This window comes from Gavialis gangeticus, unplaced genomic scaffold (assembly GCF_001723915.1).
Source record: "Gavialis gangeticus isolate Ggan-Ray unplaced genomic scaffold, GavGan_comp1, whole genome shotgun sequence".
Lineage (NCBI taxonomy): Eukaryota > Metazoa > Chordata > Crocodylia > Gavialidae > Gavialis > Gavialis gangeticus.
In genome coordinates this window covers 256053309-256071208 of record NW_017729032.1, presented here as the reverse complement: position 1 = coordinate 256071208, position 17900 = coordinate 256053309, and the positions used below count along the sequence as shown (strand labels likewise).

At 41.9% G+C, this 17900-nt stretch overlaps 1 protein-coding gene across 1 annotated transcript in view; it reads left to right on the top strand.

Annotated features, from left to right (window-relative positions):
• Nucleotides 1–17900, top strand: part of CD96 (CD96 molecule) — a 56415-nt gene that overhangs the window by 7809 nt on the left and 30706 nt on the right. The window contains 5 exon segments of the mRNA XM_019525771.1: nucleotides 5309–5409; nucleotides 6927–7149; nucleotides 12789–12844; nucleotides 15990–16080; nucleotides 16442–16624. Of these exon segments, the coding sequence (XP_019381316.1) occupies nucleotides 5309–5409; nucleotides 6927–7149; nucleotides 12789–12844; nucleotides 15990–16080; nucleotides 16442–16624 (654 nt within the window).

Below are 17900 nucleotides of genomic sequence, written 5' to 3'. Positions count from 1 at the left end.
TATATCAGCATGAACAAGCCAAAACTCACGGAGTTCCTAAGATTTCATATGTGTAATGTGACTTTTTTTGTTTTAATTATCCTGGACTATTATTTGACTTGTATCTGTTACACCTGTTAAAACAAGAACCCACTCCTTTATTGGAAGTATGATAGATGGTAGATTTTTAGTGAGGAAGGAGGTTCCAATTTAACTTCTTTCCCAAAGGAATTCCTTACAGGGTCCAAATAATTTCCTCTATGGGGAACTCTCTTGCTGTTCAGGTAATAGCAAAAGTAAATGAAATGAACAAGTGAAGAGAAATTTGTGGCAGAAGTGGTGTTGGTGAATGCCTGAAATTTACCTGCATTCAAGGACAGCAGAAACAAACCTACCAGACACTGGGGGGGAAAAAACGGAGCCACAGGATTTTGGCCGAACTTTCCATGCTTACATCTTCGTAGAATCAAACTGTACTTCCCTGCCGTAGTTATTGCAATTTTATGTTCTGAAGAACACTAGCTACGGGTTGGGAAGGCAGTGTGTCAGATAAGAATCAGGCCATTCTCTTTGCATGGATTATTTTTCCTCTGTTCTTAGAATAATAAAGCTTTTTTTTTTTTTTCCTCCTGGTATTTTGGCATCTGATGCTGGCCCAACATTACTCTTGCATAAACAGAGAGACTTACTAACCATGTTCATCTGAAATCAGGCAGAAAGCAGGATAGAGATGCACTTTATAAACTAACTGAATCAAAGATTTATAAGCATTCATGAGCAAGAGTTCACTTCATCAGATGCTATATGACATGTATTTCTTCTATTCAGCACACCTCACTTCTATTCTGTCACTATGAATAGCTATATAGCATCTGATGAAGTGAACTCTTGCTCATGAAAGATGATGCAATGCTGATTCAGCTAGTCTATAAGAGCCATCTCTATCCTGCTTATTACCTAAATAGCTTCAGTCTGGTTCTTTGCAGCAATTGCACAAAGGGCATGTCTACATGTTGCCATATGGTGACATTACTAGAGCACTGTATTTTAGTACTTCCTTTTGCAAGTACTAAAACACAGGGCAGTATGAGCTGTTCCTGCACTGTGCATGCTGCCCATGGGTAAAGTTCCCAGTTATGTCTCTGTAGTGGTGTGCTATAGCCAGGGAGCATGCCACTATGGCGATGTAGCTGCTGATCACATGTAGACACACGTGATCACTATGTCATCATAGGGCAAAGTGTAGATGCGCCCAAGCTGGCAGACTATGATGGGGCAGATCCAGAGAGGATGCAATGTTGTGGCTGCCCCCCCTTCCCTTCCTGACCACATGGTAGGAGCAGCAGCTGGGGTCCCCAAAAAGATATGAATTTCACACCCCCTCCCTTCCCTTCCCTTCTGAGGCATTATCTCCTTTCTTCCCACTTTCTCTTTCAACACCTGCTGCTGGCAGCATCCCCACCGTCCTGGAGGCAAGGGAAAGCTCCTGCCCACTCCAGCTGGGCTGTGTGGGGACTTGCTCAGCCTAGGACAATAGGGGGAGGGGTGTGCGGTTGAGTTTTCCCTCGCTACTCCTGCTCCCAGACTGGTTCCAAACACCTAGGGGGAGCAGGATGGGGAACACTGGCAGCATCAGTAGGTGGGGAAGGAGGGATAGGAGGGGAAGGGATGGAAAGAGAAGGGGAGAGGATGTGCCTCTGAGCAGGAAGAGGAAAGGAAAAAGAGAATTTCTTGCCTCCTTTGGGATTTACTGGTCCTCTGTGCAGTCCACCCATCCGGGGGAGGGGAGAGGGAGCTGGTGTGAGGAGGCTGGAAGTGGAGGGGTGCAGCTACACTTGTAACATTGGTCACTGCTCCTGCACCCCACTTCATAAAATCCCGGATCCACCCCTGACTATGATATACTGATAGCAACTATAAGAAAGAACTGGGACGTGCTTCTTGCAGACCTCTATGCTACAGTAGCCAGATCTTATGGAATAAAACATTTGAAATCAAAAGAAAGCAAAATACATTGACACAAATCCAGAAGTGAGAGGGAGGAAGGCATTAGTAATTAACAAATAGCTCGTTCAGCTGCATCAAAGTAAAATGAATCCAGATGAAATGAACTAGTGGATTTTGCAACTCCCCTGTAAATCATTAGGGAGACAGCATGGTAAGATCAAACATCAAGGACTATAGCCATAACAGTTATTGGGGAAATGAGTCAATGGATAGAAAAGATAGAGGGATTGACATAATGGCATGAATGTGGAGAGGCAGTTTGCAGAATAAACTCCTGCATTGACTTTGTTTTAACCACTTTTTCCTGTTTTGCCTTCTGAGCATGTTTAAAACTTCCTGCCTTTTGCCTGCAGCAGGATGAATGATGTATTGTTCAGTTCATCCCAAGTGGTTCTACTTAGCTAACAAGCAGTGGTTCTGACTACTCCCTAGTTGAGGAGTTAGAGGGTTGGAGGTTCCGGTTCCAATTGCTGTTCCATTATTCCTTCTGCATTAATAGATGAGGGTCCTTCTGTAATGCTGTATTTACCTAGTTCCCTGCCTCTCCCTCATACAATAGCTTTCTCTGGAGCTTCCTGAGGACCAAATTATTCTGAGGATTTGATTTTTTTAGAGTGTTTTATGAAAAGACTGCTTCCCAACAAAGTCCCACTTCATCTTGGTGATAACGGTTGGTGTTCCTATCCAGAGGACTAAAAGGCATTACCACAAAGGCCACATATCCAATGAGCTGTGACAGATAAGCACATGACTAAGGGCCTTTAGTCTTCCACTATGACTTGTGAGCGAGATATGGGTTCTGAGAAATGGACTGGAGGAGGCAAGTTCAAGGGGCTCCAATCAGGAGAGGCAGGAGGCTGCATTTGGTGCCAATTAAAATTTGTCAAGTGGCTTTAAAGGGTACTCAAAGTAGATTACACAGCATTAGTCAACTGGAGATGACAAGGGCATGAGGAAATGGGTGCACTCTTGAAAACAGTGACTTTCCTTATTATGGCGAACTAAGAACAAACACCACCTTTAGTCATAACATTTATGGGATATTTAAGGCCATGCAAGAGAGCAGCAACAGAACCAATAAGCTCCTGAGATGAGACATCCCCTAGGTAAGAAGCAGAGTTATCCTTGGGAATCTGACGCATTCTCCCTTGTCAGATAGCATTGCATTTGTGTTGCTTCAGTAGACCACTATCAGGCTTTTGAAAGACATGAAGGTGACAGAACTGAGATGTCAGTGCCCTGATACTTCCTATAGAAGATTAGTCTCCTCTAGTGACTTCTTGAGGACATGGAACAGGGGGGGCAGCTGGAGTAACTAGGGATGCACCAACAGAGATTTTTGGAGCTGAAACCAATAGTTGACTTTTAAGGAGATAGACCAGCCAATACTGATCTGATTTCTGATACACAGCCCTGCTGCTTGAAGAGGAGTGTCCAGCTGGTAAGTCTGTTGTGGTGGAAGGGGAGGGAAGGGGTGTCAGGGGCAGATCAAGGCTCCTGTGGTGAGGGAGGAGTGGGGCTGAAGTTGGGGCAGGTGCTGCCCAGCCAGGGTGGGGTGGGGTGTTGGATGGAGCCACGGCTTGTCTGGGGAGCACAGGGAGGGGGGGGCATTGCCCACTGCGGTGCGCAACCTAGGAGAGCATGGGGGGGGCATGTGCCCCCAGATTTGTGCAGGGCGGGGCAGGCTGCAGCTGCAAGCTGGGGCCAGGGCTGCACCGGGCTCCTCCCAGTGGGAGGGGCTGGGCCAGGCTGCGTTCGAGGTAGGCAGCAGTTGTGATAGGGGGAGGGGCCTCAACCACCCCAAAATTCACCATAGCCCCCACAGCACCAGTGCCACCGCCAGCCCTGAGTGCAGCCCCAGCCCAACCCCACTCCCACCCCCCATGCTGGGAAGAGCCTAGAGCAGCAGCCCACCCCATCCATGCATCATGCAGATATGGGGGCACATGCCCCTCCATGCCCTTCTGGGGTGCACGCAGCAGCAAGAGCTGACCCTGCCTCCTCATGCACCCCAGATGAGCTGTGGCTCCATCCCACCCTGCCCTGGCTGGGCAGCGCCTACCCCAGCCCCACTTCTCCCTCACCACAGGCCTTGATCTGCCCCCCCCATGCCCGTTCCCTCCCTGCACCCTCCACCACAACAGACTTACCAGTTTCACACAGCTCTCCAAGTTGCTAGGCTGCAGTCCTCACTGCCTACATGCTACACTGTGGTTGTGAGCACTCACAGGCATTTATCAACCAAATTATCAGCCACATCAGGCCAATTTCTGGTACAGTCAATTTTCTTTATATGGGTGCCAGTCCGATATCAGACCGATGTATCAGTGTACCTCTAGGGGTAACTCAGAATATTAGAGCAATAAATGACTGTGGCCTGCTGAACCTCCTTCTATGGAGCAAATAGAGGTCATCTAAATTAACCCCATTCTCCTGTCATGCATCATCTCTTGGGACTTGGGTCCAAGCACAATGAAAGAATGAATAAAACCAGCCTGGGTAACCAATCGCTGTATGGGTAACCCACATGGAAAAAACATCATTGCAGAAGCTTGTTTTTGCTGTTATGCTTTGGTCTATGCGTAGCTGAATGTATAATCCCTCTGCCTTGTTAAGGATAGCATTTAAATCTTGTTATTAAGCCAGGTACAGTGACTAATACTGAAGAAGTTGCTGAATGAATAGGCCTTTAGTTATTAATTCAGTAAAATGTAATGCTATTGTTGGGTATGGGAGAGAAGAGTTGGATAGTTGCACCAATCAGTGTAAGTTTTGTTAAGGCATTTAATTAAATTGAATTAACCTGTTTCCTGAACTTGGCTCCTGCATGAAAGAAGGAGAGTCAAGGCTAAAACCAGAAACTGTTCTATTCTTAGTTGTTCTACCAACTCATTATGTGGCCTTCATAAAGTCACTAAATTCATCTCTACGTTCATGTCTGTAAGTCCAAGTTTAAGCTTAACTTCCATGAGGAGCAAAAAGGCTTGTGTGATGTTTATAAAGCCCCTTTCAGTCCTCAGATTAAAATTACTAAAGGTAGACAAATTGGTAGTAACTTCACTTTTTCCCCTTTTTCTCTTCATTCTCCTCTTGGAGAATGCCTTGATCAGAAGATGTCTGCAAGTTCTCCATGCAGACAGTTACCAGTAACAGATGTGCTCCAGATTTGGAATTGGGCCAGTAGTTTTCAGTTAGCAAGTACATGTATATAGGATTAGGAACATTAAGCAACGAATATTAGATATATATTTTTAAAGTACAATTAATTTTTTTTTCTTAATTTCCTAATCGTCTTTCTTGTATGTTGTTACAATGGTACAAGAGGAGCAACATTATGTGAAGAAAACCCTGTTAAAACAGACTTTGACAATCCCATGTCATGAAAATGTGATCTCTGGTAACTGGCCCTTTGAATGGGTAGTGGTAAGTATAACTCTTTTTATGTTTAAGATATTAGGAAGAAACTATGCTTCAAATAAAATAAATATTTCTTTGCAGGACACACATGGGTAAAATGGAATTGCTAGGCAAAAACTATAGATGGCATCAGTGTGAGTGTTTCTGACCCAAGAAACAGGGAAGACATGGTAGAAATTCATGGACTATTTTTGGTTTCCTGCTAACTTTGAAGTTAAAATCAGATTGTCGGGGGATAAAAAACAAACATGCACACACAGTTGACTACCATTGTAAAATGACTTTGAAAACTACTGTACATGATCCTAGCCATGAGTTAAACCAAGTCAGTCACATTTTTCCCCTCGCGTTATTCAGGGGAGTGTGCATGTGTACGTGCATGAACATGCAGCTCTGTCTGTCAGTTTTAACAGTACCTTGATTACTTTCCACAATCCTGTGACCAAGGGATTATTATCTGTATTTTTGTTCCTTCTTTTTTGAGGTTTATATCTCCTCTTACTTTTCAAGAACTCTAACTTCTGTTTTCTTTTCTTTTTTTCTTTTTAAACCAAGCTTCAAATGTAAACACACATTTTCTTCTCTTGAAAGCCTCTGTCCCCAATGGCTATTTATTTGGATCTTGTCTTTGCATTATACTGCTACTAAACTTAAAACTTTTTAGGCAAGGTCTGTTAGACTTAAGAAAGATGGATTCAAATTATCAGTAGAAGACAGCAAGGGTTAGTCACTTGGACATATTGAAATTTTACTTATCAGAGAGGTGATAATGCATCATACTACATGCACATTTGACCTTTACAAATGAACACAAAGTGTTATCCAACCTAACTTAAAAGACAAGACATTAAACTCTTCATTACATGGAATTAATTAAAAATGAAGAAGACAGTAGGTTTTTTTTCCTATTATTTTGATGCAACTAAAAATATAAATGTTAATTGAAGACAAAGAACGTTAAGTTTTCTTCAGCCTTTTTAATATTAAAAAATTATCTGACATTTACCTAAGACAGTGGTTTTCAAACTTCCTAAAGTCATGGAACCCTTTCATATCACTTCTGCCATAGCTCCTCAGGCTGTGTGAACTAACATGGAGCAAGGCAATCCAGACCGGCAGTGGTGGCACACTGCCTTCTAGCTTACTCTGCCATTACCCCCAGTTTCCACTCTGCCATTATCCCCAGTTTCTTTGTAGAAACCTTGATGACCTATCGTGAAACCCCAGAGTTTCACAGAACACAGTTTCCTGACCTGAACTTCAGATAAGAAAGAAGTATCGTGGTACTAATTTTTATTTATTATTTAATTTTTTGTATGCAGTTTGGGAGACTTTCCTACCTTTAATTTGGTAATCACTACTAAGTGTTCCAAGACCCATGGTTATAAAAAGGATAATTGCCAGAATTAAAGATAGCTAATGGAAAGGTTACAGAGTTCTACCTATTGGGGGAATAAAGGAGAATAAGTATGGTGGTAGGAACAGAGTTTGACTGGAAAACGTTCTGCTTGTGTTTTAAACAGAGAGATAATGGAAGTCAAGTAAAACTGATAACCAAAAATTCATACCAGCGTGAAGCAAATAAGACCAATAATTTGTTGTACAAAGACAGAATTCAGCTGGGTCCAGAAAATGCACTGCAGATTTCTCCGCTCAAAACTATTGATGATGGCAAGGCCTTCTCATGCCTCGTGACGTACCATCCGGAGAGAATCGTGAAGAGAACCACCACGGTGAAAGTGTTTGGTAAGAGGCTCAACTAACTCCTTTCTTATGTCTTTCTCTACTCCTCCTTTCTACAGTGTACAGTCACGTTCTGGCCTGGTATTATGCAGGCACCATGACTAAAATGCTTTTTGGTCTTTTTCCACCAGTTACAAAGAGGAGGAGTTATTGCAGATTGTTTCATAAAATAAACCCACCATTCTCGACAAACACTTAGTGCCAAAATTGTCGTTGCTGGTACTGGAGGCAGGTCTGAAGCATCAAATACATATGTTTGGAAAGTAACATGCCTGTGGAAATACTTTCAACCTGCCAACAGATGAGCAGTTGACTCATCTGTTTGCTTGGGCACAGTGAGGATTTGAGCAATTTGGCAACAACTGGCACCCAGAAGTAGGGCATCCTGGGTCACTTTCAAAAGCTTGCTTTGTTTAACTTAAAATGGCATAGGAAGGGTATTCAACAGCTACTGAAATACAATTACATAGCCTCATGGTTAAGCCAAGATACTGAAAAGGGGTTGTACAAGCAGCAACCATCACTGCAGGAGGAGTTGGGGGGGGGGGAGCAGCACCTCTGCTCCCAGATTCTCCACTCCACCAGGGTAAGCAGACCACACAGCAGAACCAACATCCAAGGACTTTATTCCTCTTAAGTCCCCAAATCAAGTAAGAATTTCCTGCCCCACCTCCCTTCCTCTCCAGACTTAGGATCATGTCACCTCCCTTCCCATTCTCTCCCTCCCGCACCCACCACTGCACCCCTCTGGACACTTCCCTACCCCTCCAGAATGCCTTGCGTACTGTCTTAAATCAATCTTAGTCCCTATTTCTATCTTCAGATAGTATTCCAGGTCTTAAAGGAAGCAATTCCAATGCTACTAAAAAAAATAGGTATCTAGCCAAGGGTCTGTCAATTGACTCGTTATTATATGTACCCTGCTTTAAGCAGTTTGTAGCACAGCTTTCACTAGGCTGACACTCGTAATATAAAGATGCAGTAAGCTCTGAGAGAGGACTCTGGGCTATCACTCACTGATGCAAATGAAACAGAAGTAGAAATTAGTGGTCTGAGATGTTTCTCTTGTACTTGTGTGATTCAGAAATGGCTTTTAAACTTAAGAAGTGACTTTTAACAGATTAGATTTTCAACCTGGATAACCCTGTTACTTTTTTTAATAAACACATAATTGAAGCTGTCCCAGAGTGAAAATATCCCCTTGTTCTCAGTGTAATTAAACAGGCATATTCTGATGTTGTTTGATATGCAAAGACACCCGTGCTACGATACGTTAGGATGTGAGTGGGTAGAAGCTGAGCCAGCTCTCACCACAGATGAGATAAATGATGACCTTTGTGCTCTGTTAAGCTTTTTGCAGTAGTCTCACCAGGTTCGTGTTGCTTTTACCCTGGTTCCCAGCAGCTAGCCTGGAAGTGAAGGATGCCATGACTAACAAGGCTTTTGTCTCTGGCACTTTTCTTTTTTTCCTCCAACCACACAGCAGAAGGGTTGAGGGGAGGGAGTGTTAAAGTAGAAACTAAACCTTAATTTTTTATTATTTACAATAATATCCAGATTCCATTTAGTCTTTTCTTCCTTTCCACTCCTCTTCCCTTTAAAAAACACAGTTAAGTATGTATCCTGTTCCTGGAAACACAAACTCTTCTCCAACTTACTTTCCCATTTCTTTTAGGTATTCCACCTTTCACATCTTTACTAATGCAATTCCCCTTTCTTTCCTTAGGTTCTATCCACAAACATCAGGGCCCATTTCAATTCCTCCCAGACTTTGTCTGTTGCTTGTTCCTCTCGCTCTTCACGGACCCTCTGTAGGTAGATTTTCATCTCACGTAGGCCTAGCTTTAAGCACTGTTTGTCACATCGCTCTATCTTTTTGAAGACCAGAAAGTTTCTTGCAGTCCACAACACAGTTTTGAAACTGATTACCATCTTCTGTCATCTGTACGCTCAATTTTGTTCCACTTTTGGTGTCTCTCCCCACTGCACCACTTCAGCTGTCAGTTTGGTACCTGTTATTAGGTGGTATAAACACTCTGCCCTTCTTTACACCCTTTATGCAAAAGCACAGTCCTGCACAAGTGCTCATGCATTTCTTCTCTGGTACACACATCACTTGAGCACTTCATGGTCCAGCAAAGCCACCAGCAATGTTGCAAATCACAAAGTGAAAATATTCTTCTGTGTATCAGCTTAGCTCTTGGTGCTCTTTTAGAAAGTATTTTTCACACGCCTCCTTCCAGATGCTTTCTCTGCAGAGTTTCCCAATCAGAGCTGTTTTCTCTCATACATTTTTTTGTTGGATCTTGTGATACCTTATAGTGCTCTAGGCCAGTAGAGCACACGTGATAGGGAAATGCAACTTCCTTCTCTTTTTTCTCTTTACCACTTTGCCATTTTATCAGGTAAAATGACTAGCAATCTCTCTCTTATCTCTTACTGTGACATACCTATATGTGTGTTTACTCACTTTTAGCAATGCTGGCTGTCTCTGGTTCTCAGTACAGTGTACTTTGTCCAGATGTGCTCTATTTATGCCTCTGAGGTAGGCAGATGCAGCAGAGGCTGAACACAAAGCTTGTGGGAAAAGCCCCAGTATAGGTTGATGTTGATGTTGGAGTCCCTGACAGACACAGACGTAGCACAACCTATTCTTAGATATCCTTTGTTCCCAGAGGAAGAATTGTGAAAGAGTAAGCAGGGTGACTTGCCAGGGCACAATATAGTCTGGCACTTCTCAGTCAGCCTGTGGTTGTTCAGGTTTGATAATTAACCAGCTTACGTTACAGCAGTCCCTGAATATTTTATACTGTCTGGAGATGGAGAATGAATGAGGGGACATCAGCCCATTTCCCCAGTCCCAGGCAGTGGGCCTCAGCTGGGCACACCAGAGATGACAGCCGGTGTGCAGTGCCTCTGGCAAGTCCTAAGTATGACTATCCCACAAATGCTTGCCAAGATACAGAAACTAAGCAGCACAGCCCATCTAGCATGGCCCCAAGCATGTGGCAAGAAACATGATTGAGACAGGGCGTAAAGGAAGTTCTAGCCATGTGCTCAAGGGCATGTTGAACCAGCTACACTGCTGACAAGTAGGCAAATCATGAATCTTGGCAGCACTCCCAGGCTTTCCAGGGATGAAGCACAGATATACATATGACCCTCTGTATGCAGGTCATCAATAACCATCTGTAGTAGCATTTAGTTTGTTAGACTTGAAATAGCATACAACTTAAAAAACAGACAAAACCCTAAGACAAACTTAAGTGTCAAGCAGGATTATCCAGCCCTAAAAAGCATAGACATGTAATTATGAGGTTTTCTTTAAAGACTTATAGAACAAAGTATGTAAAGAATGTGTCTTTCCTCAAAGTGCTGTCAGACATATCTTAACAAGAAGCTGGGTGCTTTTCCTTCAAGTCCCACCTTACCCGATACTGCCTTTTTTTCTTTGCTTTTCATAGGGTGAAAACCCAAACCAGAAACAATCCTACTAAGTATTGAATTCCTGCTAGTCTCAAAATATCTGTAAATGTCATACAAGGCAGCTAATAGAACATAGACATTAAATGGAAAGGACATACAGAATTAAGATATTCAGCTGTTTTCCCTGAAGATGCTGGGAAACCCCCCCCCCCCCTTTTTTTTTTTTAAAGGGAGAGAACAGCATAGCTGGAATCCAGTATAGATTTAGGAATCTAACCTTAATCAAGAAACAGAAGTAGAAGAGATCAACAATGGCTGGGAGAAAATGAAGGTGTAGTCTAGTCTTCTATAAATGTTAAAGGCTGGATAACGAAATAATTTTTCCTAAAGTTTGAAAACTGTGGCTATTGTCTTCCTGCCCCATTATATTTCTCTCTACTTTCCAATCTGGCTTAGGCTAAGATAGAAAACAAAATTAATATTTTAAAGCCTTCTTCTCCCTCTACAGTATTTTGGAGATGCCATAAAAAACAAAGCAAAACAACACCACCCCTTCCTCCGAAATAAAAACCTGAAGCATAAAATAAAAGCTGGGCCAAGTCTGATACAATGATGACTGTCTTTTTTTCATATAGATAAGTAGATGAAGTGAGTTGATAAGGCAAATATTGCTTTAGTCTTGAAGAATGACTGAAAAACTTGGACAGACTGCTCAGTGAGGTAGCATCAGAGGTTTATTTGCTAAACTGTGGAGGCCTTACAGTGCTTAGGATAGTGAACAAAGGTAATGGAGCTGCACTTATCTTGTAGAGGCAGGCTCATAGTAGGAAGAACCAGAAATCTCAAAAAGGAGCTTTAGTCAGCTAAGATGTCTAATCCAGGTTTGCAGTCTACCAGAGGACATAGATAGGGAACACAGGACCTTTTCAGATTCACCAATCAATAGTCAACCACATGGTTGAAGGGTTTTTAGCTTACAAGTCATTTGAGATTATTAGTGTACTTTCAGTGGTGCTAGAGTGGTGATTTTGTTTATGATACAGTAAAAGCCACATTATCTGGCATGCCAGTTATTAAGGTACCAGTTGACGTGACAAAAGCGAAACCGGAAGTGCCCACCATGGCACTTGCAGTTTCACCGAGCCACCATGGCCCGGGGCAAAGCAGCCTGTGCTGCTGAGCCCCCATGACCCGGGGCATAGCAGCGTTTTCCCAGTGTGCCCGGGCCCCCCCTCCCTGTCCCCCGGCACACAAACATGGTAGGAGAGGTGGCAGCACACCAGATGGGGCGGGAGAAGTGGCAGCCCAAACAGGCCAAGACGCCTGTTCGAGCTTCTCAGATAAATGGCATATTTGGTTATCCAGCACCCCACCACCCCATTCCCCATGGTACCGGATAACAAAGCTTTTGCTGTAGTTGGCTCATTTGCCAACTTGTTTGCTGTATTTCCTTGAATAATAAATTCATATAGACACATTTAAAATGTATAATAGCTCAGGACAGTAGAGTCACCGGCACACACAAGACGAGCAGTGATGGCAAGAAACCGCATATTGTCTTCCAGTCCAGGTAGATTTGGTCATCACAGGCCCATTATTTTGATGTGAACTTAATTCTGTAAGTCAGAAATGAGTTGTCAGGGCAAGTCAAGGATTCATCATTGCAAGATGTTGTGAGGATTTTTCTCAGTCTGCAGAGCACAGATAGCTCTGCTCAGTGAACTCCTTTGGGAATTATAGAGAGAGAGGAGGAGTGACAGTAAGTTTCAAGGTGAGTGTTGAGCAGGAGTAAAATCTTATTTTTTGCAGCTACCACAACTTTTGTTGTTTGATCAACATGTGGACAGAAGTCAGGAGGGCAAGATTTATCTTCAGCAGCATTATAAAATAAGGTTTTTAGGGTAACAGAACAATGCATACAGATTGATTGGAACTGACTTCTTGGACACACAAGTCTAAGATATTAGGATCATTAAGGAGGAGCATTATGTATCTTGTAACATGTTTCTGATAGCCTAAATGTAAGCCTTTTCTCTGCTGCTTCTCCACCCTTCCCCAAAATGGCACTTAACTTGTTCTTATCATGCATGTTATGTCATTGTTATAGTATCCGTAGGTTTATATTTGTTTTATGAAATAGGATACAAAGTCTCTTGAGAGAGAAGCTACATTTTAATACTATCAGTTACATTAAGATGCCTTTATTTGCTTTCCAGCCATACCAGAAATATCTATTACCTCCCAAAGTAACTCCATTGGCACCTTGCAGGAGGTGAGTGATTTTAGAACTTCCAATAAATAAAAATGACAAGTCACAGAGTTGTGTTGTGGGCCATGCGGGATCTGGTAAACCAAGCAATATCAGACAGAGAATACATTGAAATGCCAACCAGATCTTACAGTAAGTCATGACAGCAATTTTAAGGTCAATAGTTCGCATTCTTCCCTCTGAGCTATTATTGAACCAGCCTGTTGCTATGGAATAGTATACTCTAACAAAATTTAAAATAGAGGTGTAGTCTGTTATTTGTTAAAGATCCTGGAGTCTTTCATGCAAAAGTATGTCAACCACTGACTATACTTTCATGAACATCAAGCAAGGAATTCTTGAGAAGGCCCCAAGAGGACATACCTGGCAGCATTCATAACAAAAGAAAAGTAAAGTTTGAGGCTGTACTGTATATCAAAGCACTGTCATAGATTAAGGAACAGTTTCATCTAGGAAGTGGTGAAGATCATAAGATTATTGCTATACTGTTTTTAAAGTTTGTTACAACCTGTTGATTAAAAGTAAATGTGACTGTTGACAAGGCAATGGAACTACACAAATTACAAAAGTACAGAGTAAGGAAATATAAATGTGAGAAACTGGGGATGACAGGACTTGTAAGATCCTGAAATAAGCAAAATGCAAACACAAATCCATTCCTTGTGGTCCTCCCCAAAAATTTTGGGTAGAGGAGCAGTTTATGCAGCCTGCCTGATGAAGTTGTCACTAAAGTGATCCAGATAATGCTACTGCCTATCCACAGTAATGTTAGCTTCCATCCTAAGCCACTGAAGATCAGTAAGAAATTGCTGTTAAACTCAGTTGTTCTTCCAGATCCCAAACCTAGGCCATTACAGTGGCTCTGTTCCAAGGAAATAAAGTTTGTGGCCATTCCTTTGTGGCTGCTGATGATGAAAGGAGATGCACAAAATATAGCCTTTAGCACATGTAGAAGCCCCTGGACAGCCACAAGAGATGCTTGCTGGAGATTTAATAGATTGAGTATCATTCCTCCTATGCCACTAAGCATAGGGCTACATGATAATGGCTTTTGCATCATCAGACAATAAAAAGGGTGGGACTGAAAAGCTGGCTGGGATTTTACATCTTGCTCTCGCATGGTTCTCAGCTCTGAAACCAGTTCTTTTGCATCTATTCCCAAATAGTTAGGTTTAACTGCTGATTTAACTTGTGCTGAGACCCAAACCAGCCCTGGAATCGCATACTAAATTGAGTGCATCTCAGTATTGAAGTGACACAAAGCCAATGCTGTCACCTGTGTTGTGTCCTACTCTGAGTACATCTGGACCCAAGGATAATCACCCAAATGAAGTATTGACATACACTGCTGGGATTGTTGGGATCAGGACTGAAGCATAAACTCCAATATTGTGTGTCCATATTCTGACCTGAACATCTGAATATGGAATTTCTGCCTTCTATTATGCTACTTACATTTGAAAATTGTGTCCTATGTTTTAAATTGCAATATGCATAGTTGAAGGGAAGTGTTTTGCTAACCCAGACTATAGTTAGTATGAAATGTATACCAAATAACCAAGTGGCTAGCAGTGCTATTAGTGGAATTTTTATTTCATTATTGGTACCCAACTGGACCAGAGTTTTAGTGGGGGGGTTGTTCCATGTAAACCATAGAAATAAGCATTTCTGTGACCTGAAGAGTCAATTCTTCTATTACAGCTTGACAGCAGAAAGCACAGTGTAAAACCACATCCCTCCTGCTCTCAAACGACATGTCAGACCAGGCTACCACATCTTCGTCATTTCCCTGCCTTCCCCAGTGACCTATACAAGTTTTTAAATCTTCTGTATGGCATCCTATTTAACAAGAACACTCTTCACTGGTTTTAGTGTGTAGGAAAATTTTTTACAAAATGTTCAGAAAGACTAACAACTCTCTTTCCTGAGCCAAATATTACACATCTTTATTCTCTGTTAACATTCCTCCTCCCCTGCTTCCCTATGCCCCCCATCCCCACCCCCTGCTTCCCAAGAAAGGAGATAAGATCCATTCTGGACATCAGATTGGTACTTGCCTTTAGGAAGCATTTATAAAAAGAGATAATAGTCAACCAAGTAACTGAAAAATACCACACCTGTAAAAGGAACAGAATGGAAAGAAAAAAAATCAATTACAGGATGACTTCAGAGGTGACTTACAGTGGCAATAAAAGGTTTCAATCTCCAATCTTTAATATGTAGCTTGTAACCCCTGTGGCACAACAAGTCTCATTTCAAATAACGTTATATGTATTGCTTTCTTCAAGATGGTCTGCTAGAGGGCTTTCAAGTCTAATGTGCTAATGCTCCTGTCCTAAAATTAACTTCTTAATTAAAATGGGGAAGGCAGGGTTTTATTCAAGCCTTCAAAACAACAAATGAAAAATACTGAAAATGCAAGAAACCAGACATTGCCCATCAAATACGTCTAACCCCTGATTAGCCCTGAGAGAGATGTCCTCCCAGTGTAGTTTTTAATGTTTTATTCACTGTTTGCCTTTTGGCCCATCAGGAGTAAATGTTAGGCTATACATTTAGAAGTAAATACAGCCTGTCCTTTCCTATTTAGAATGCAACAGATATTCAGGTCTCCATGACCTTTGTGACACGCACATGATTGCTAATAACTGGGTCAGTGTACTTGGTGCATCGTTGTGTCAGGCAGTCTCTCAGAAAATCTATCAGGCTGTAATCAAGGGAAAAATTCTGTAGTAAGCAGGTCATGCCTTAATCTCCCCCAGAAACTGGACTGTTACAAATTATAGGGTTCTTTTAATGTAGCTGTGTCTCTGCTAGATTCTAGACTGAAAACACCATCTCATCCCTCACAGGCTACCAAGTAGACTTGGATAACGATAAATTCTGGTTGCTAGCAGCCCAGTTAGTGATCTGTATTGTAGACAAAATGCTCTTCTATCCCATTTAACAGTCCCTTGATGGGTCTTACTATTTAATGCAGGGATGCCATACAATGTACAAGAAATACAATCACTATAAGAAAGATCCTCTTTACCAAAATGGAATGGATATGTTAGTATTTTTGTTATTGGCAATAAAAAATTGCAGGCTTTGATTACTTGAATCAGGTCAGAAATATTTGACTAAATCTTGCTTTTATTGCTTATAGGCTAACCTTACCTGCATTGTAAAGAAGGCTTTTCCCAAGCCAAATCTTGTGTGGTATGTGGATGGAGACATTGTTAAAGACCAATTTGGAGGTAATAAATATTACTAGAAAGTAATGGTGTTAAAAACAAAAGTAAGAACAAGCCAGGAGAAAACAGATTACTGCTATGCTATTCCTGCTATGGCATGAGTTTTGGTTACTTGCTTCAGCATGGAAGGAATGTGACTGCTATTAGTGGACAACAGCTGAGAAATGGGCAAGTCACCATGTGTTGATGTCATTCATTGAAAAGACATCCTGGCGAAGTCAAGTTTATATAGCTGTGCCATTTGATTGACATCTGAATTAAGCAGTATGAGTTTGATATTATTATTTTTTAAGAACCAGAAATTTGCACAGCTCTGGGACAGGGTATAAAGGGAGGATTGATGGCTTTTCTATTGTTCTCTCAGGCATATCTATTAAAGCTGAAGAACCAAAGGAGAGTAAAGGTTTCTATGAACTCACGTCATTGCTGATGATACAAAATACCAATCAGTCAGAGACTAAACAGACTGCCTGGTGTAGCTGTGAGTTTCCCTTCCCTTGGAATGAAGCACGGGATATTTCATCTGAAGAAATTGTTGTTTATTTTGGTATGTCAACATATATATTATACAGACTGTTTCTAAAGTAAAAAACAGAAAGTAGCAGGCATATGGAAAAATAATTCTTGTATATACAGTACAAGAATATGTTAGGCAAGTTATGCATATATAATGTCAAGTTAAGACCTTAATTGTGCTAATAAATCTGTCAAAGATGACATTTTGGTGGAGTGGGGTGCTTTTGGTGGAGTGGGGAAGACCGGTTTCTGCACATAGTGAAGGAAGCAGATTTCACTTTAATCTCACACTGGTATCAGCTAAAGTCCTGGTTCTAAGTATATACTAACCTACCTGTGAAGTGCCAGTGAACTATATATAACATGCATTTTGCAATATGCACTTCTGGGCCATTCATGTATGCACTGCAGCTATCTGGAAACTCAAGCTACCAAACTAAGGGCCAAATTGTACCATCAGTGTTGGCCTGACCCCTCAGGGCAATGCTCAGGATCTCAATATTCCACTGTTAGACAGGAGAGTGTAGTGTACAATTGCACATGCACACATAAAAATCAATTAAGCACACACTCACTAGGTGCATACACCCTTATTAGGCATACACACTCACATTACCAGCTCAGACATATACACTACACACCCCAAAAGTTAGACACAGATCACTAATTCATATATCATGCACACAATGCCATATATAGACACACACACTAGCAACTCAGATACACACACGTTCAAAATAACTAGTCTGGGCTCACACACACTACACACACCACATTTAGACAGAATCAGTTACCAGTTACCAACACCTGCACATTTCAATACACATATATAGATTACTAATTCATATACTACACATACACATATAGATATAGATATTGTATTGACTAATTTACACACATGCCACCCACCTACACATACACACAAGTGAGTTCCTAAGTTGGGTATTGTGATGTGTATGTATGTGCTTGGTGTACTTGGGATACCTGGGGAAAGGTTAAGGTAAGAAAGTAGAAATGTAGGAGGTTAAAGTCACCGGGACCGGGATTAGAATTGGTAGACTACCGGGGCCTGGGCTGAAGAACTGAGGCTCGGGGGTAACTTTAGGTTAATTGATTAAAAGACAATACCCAAAGCCTGCAGAACAGGGGAATGATGCTGGCACAGAGGTTGGGACCAGAACCAGAGCTACAGAGGAGCTGAAAAGGTAGGTGGGGAGAGGGAAAATGGGACTAAGGGAAAGTGTGAATGTTAAAGAGGGGCTCTGGGTGTGGGAAGCCAGAGGATGGCTCTGGGGCAGCTAGAGAAG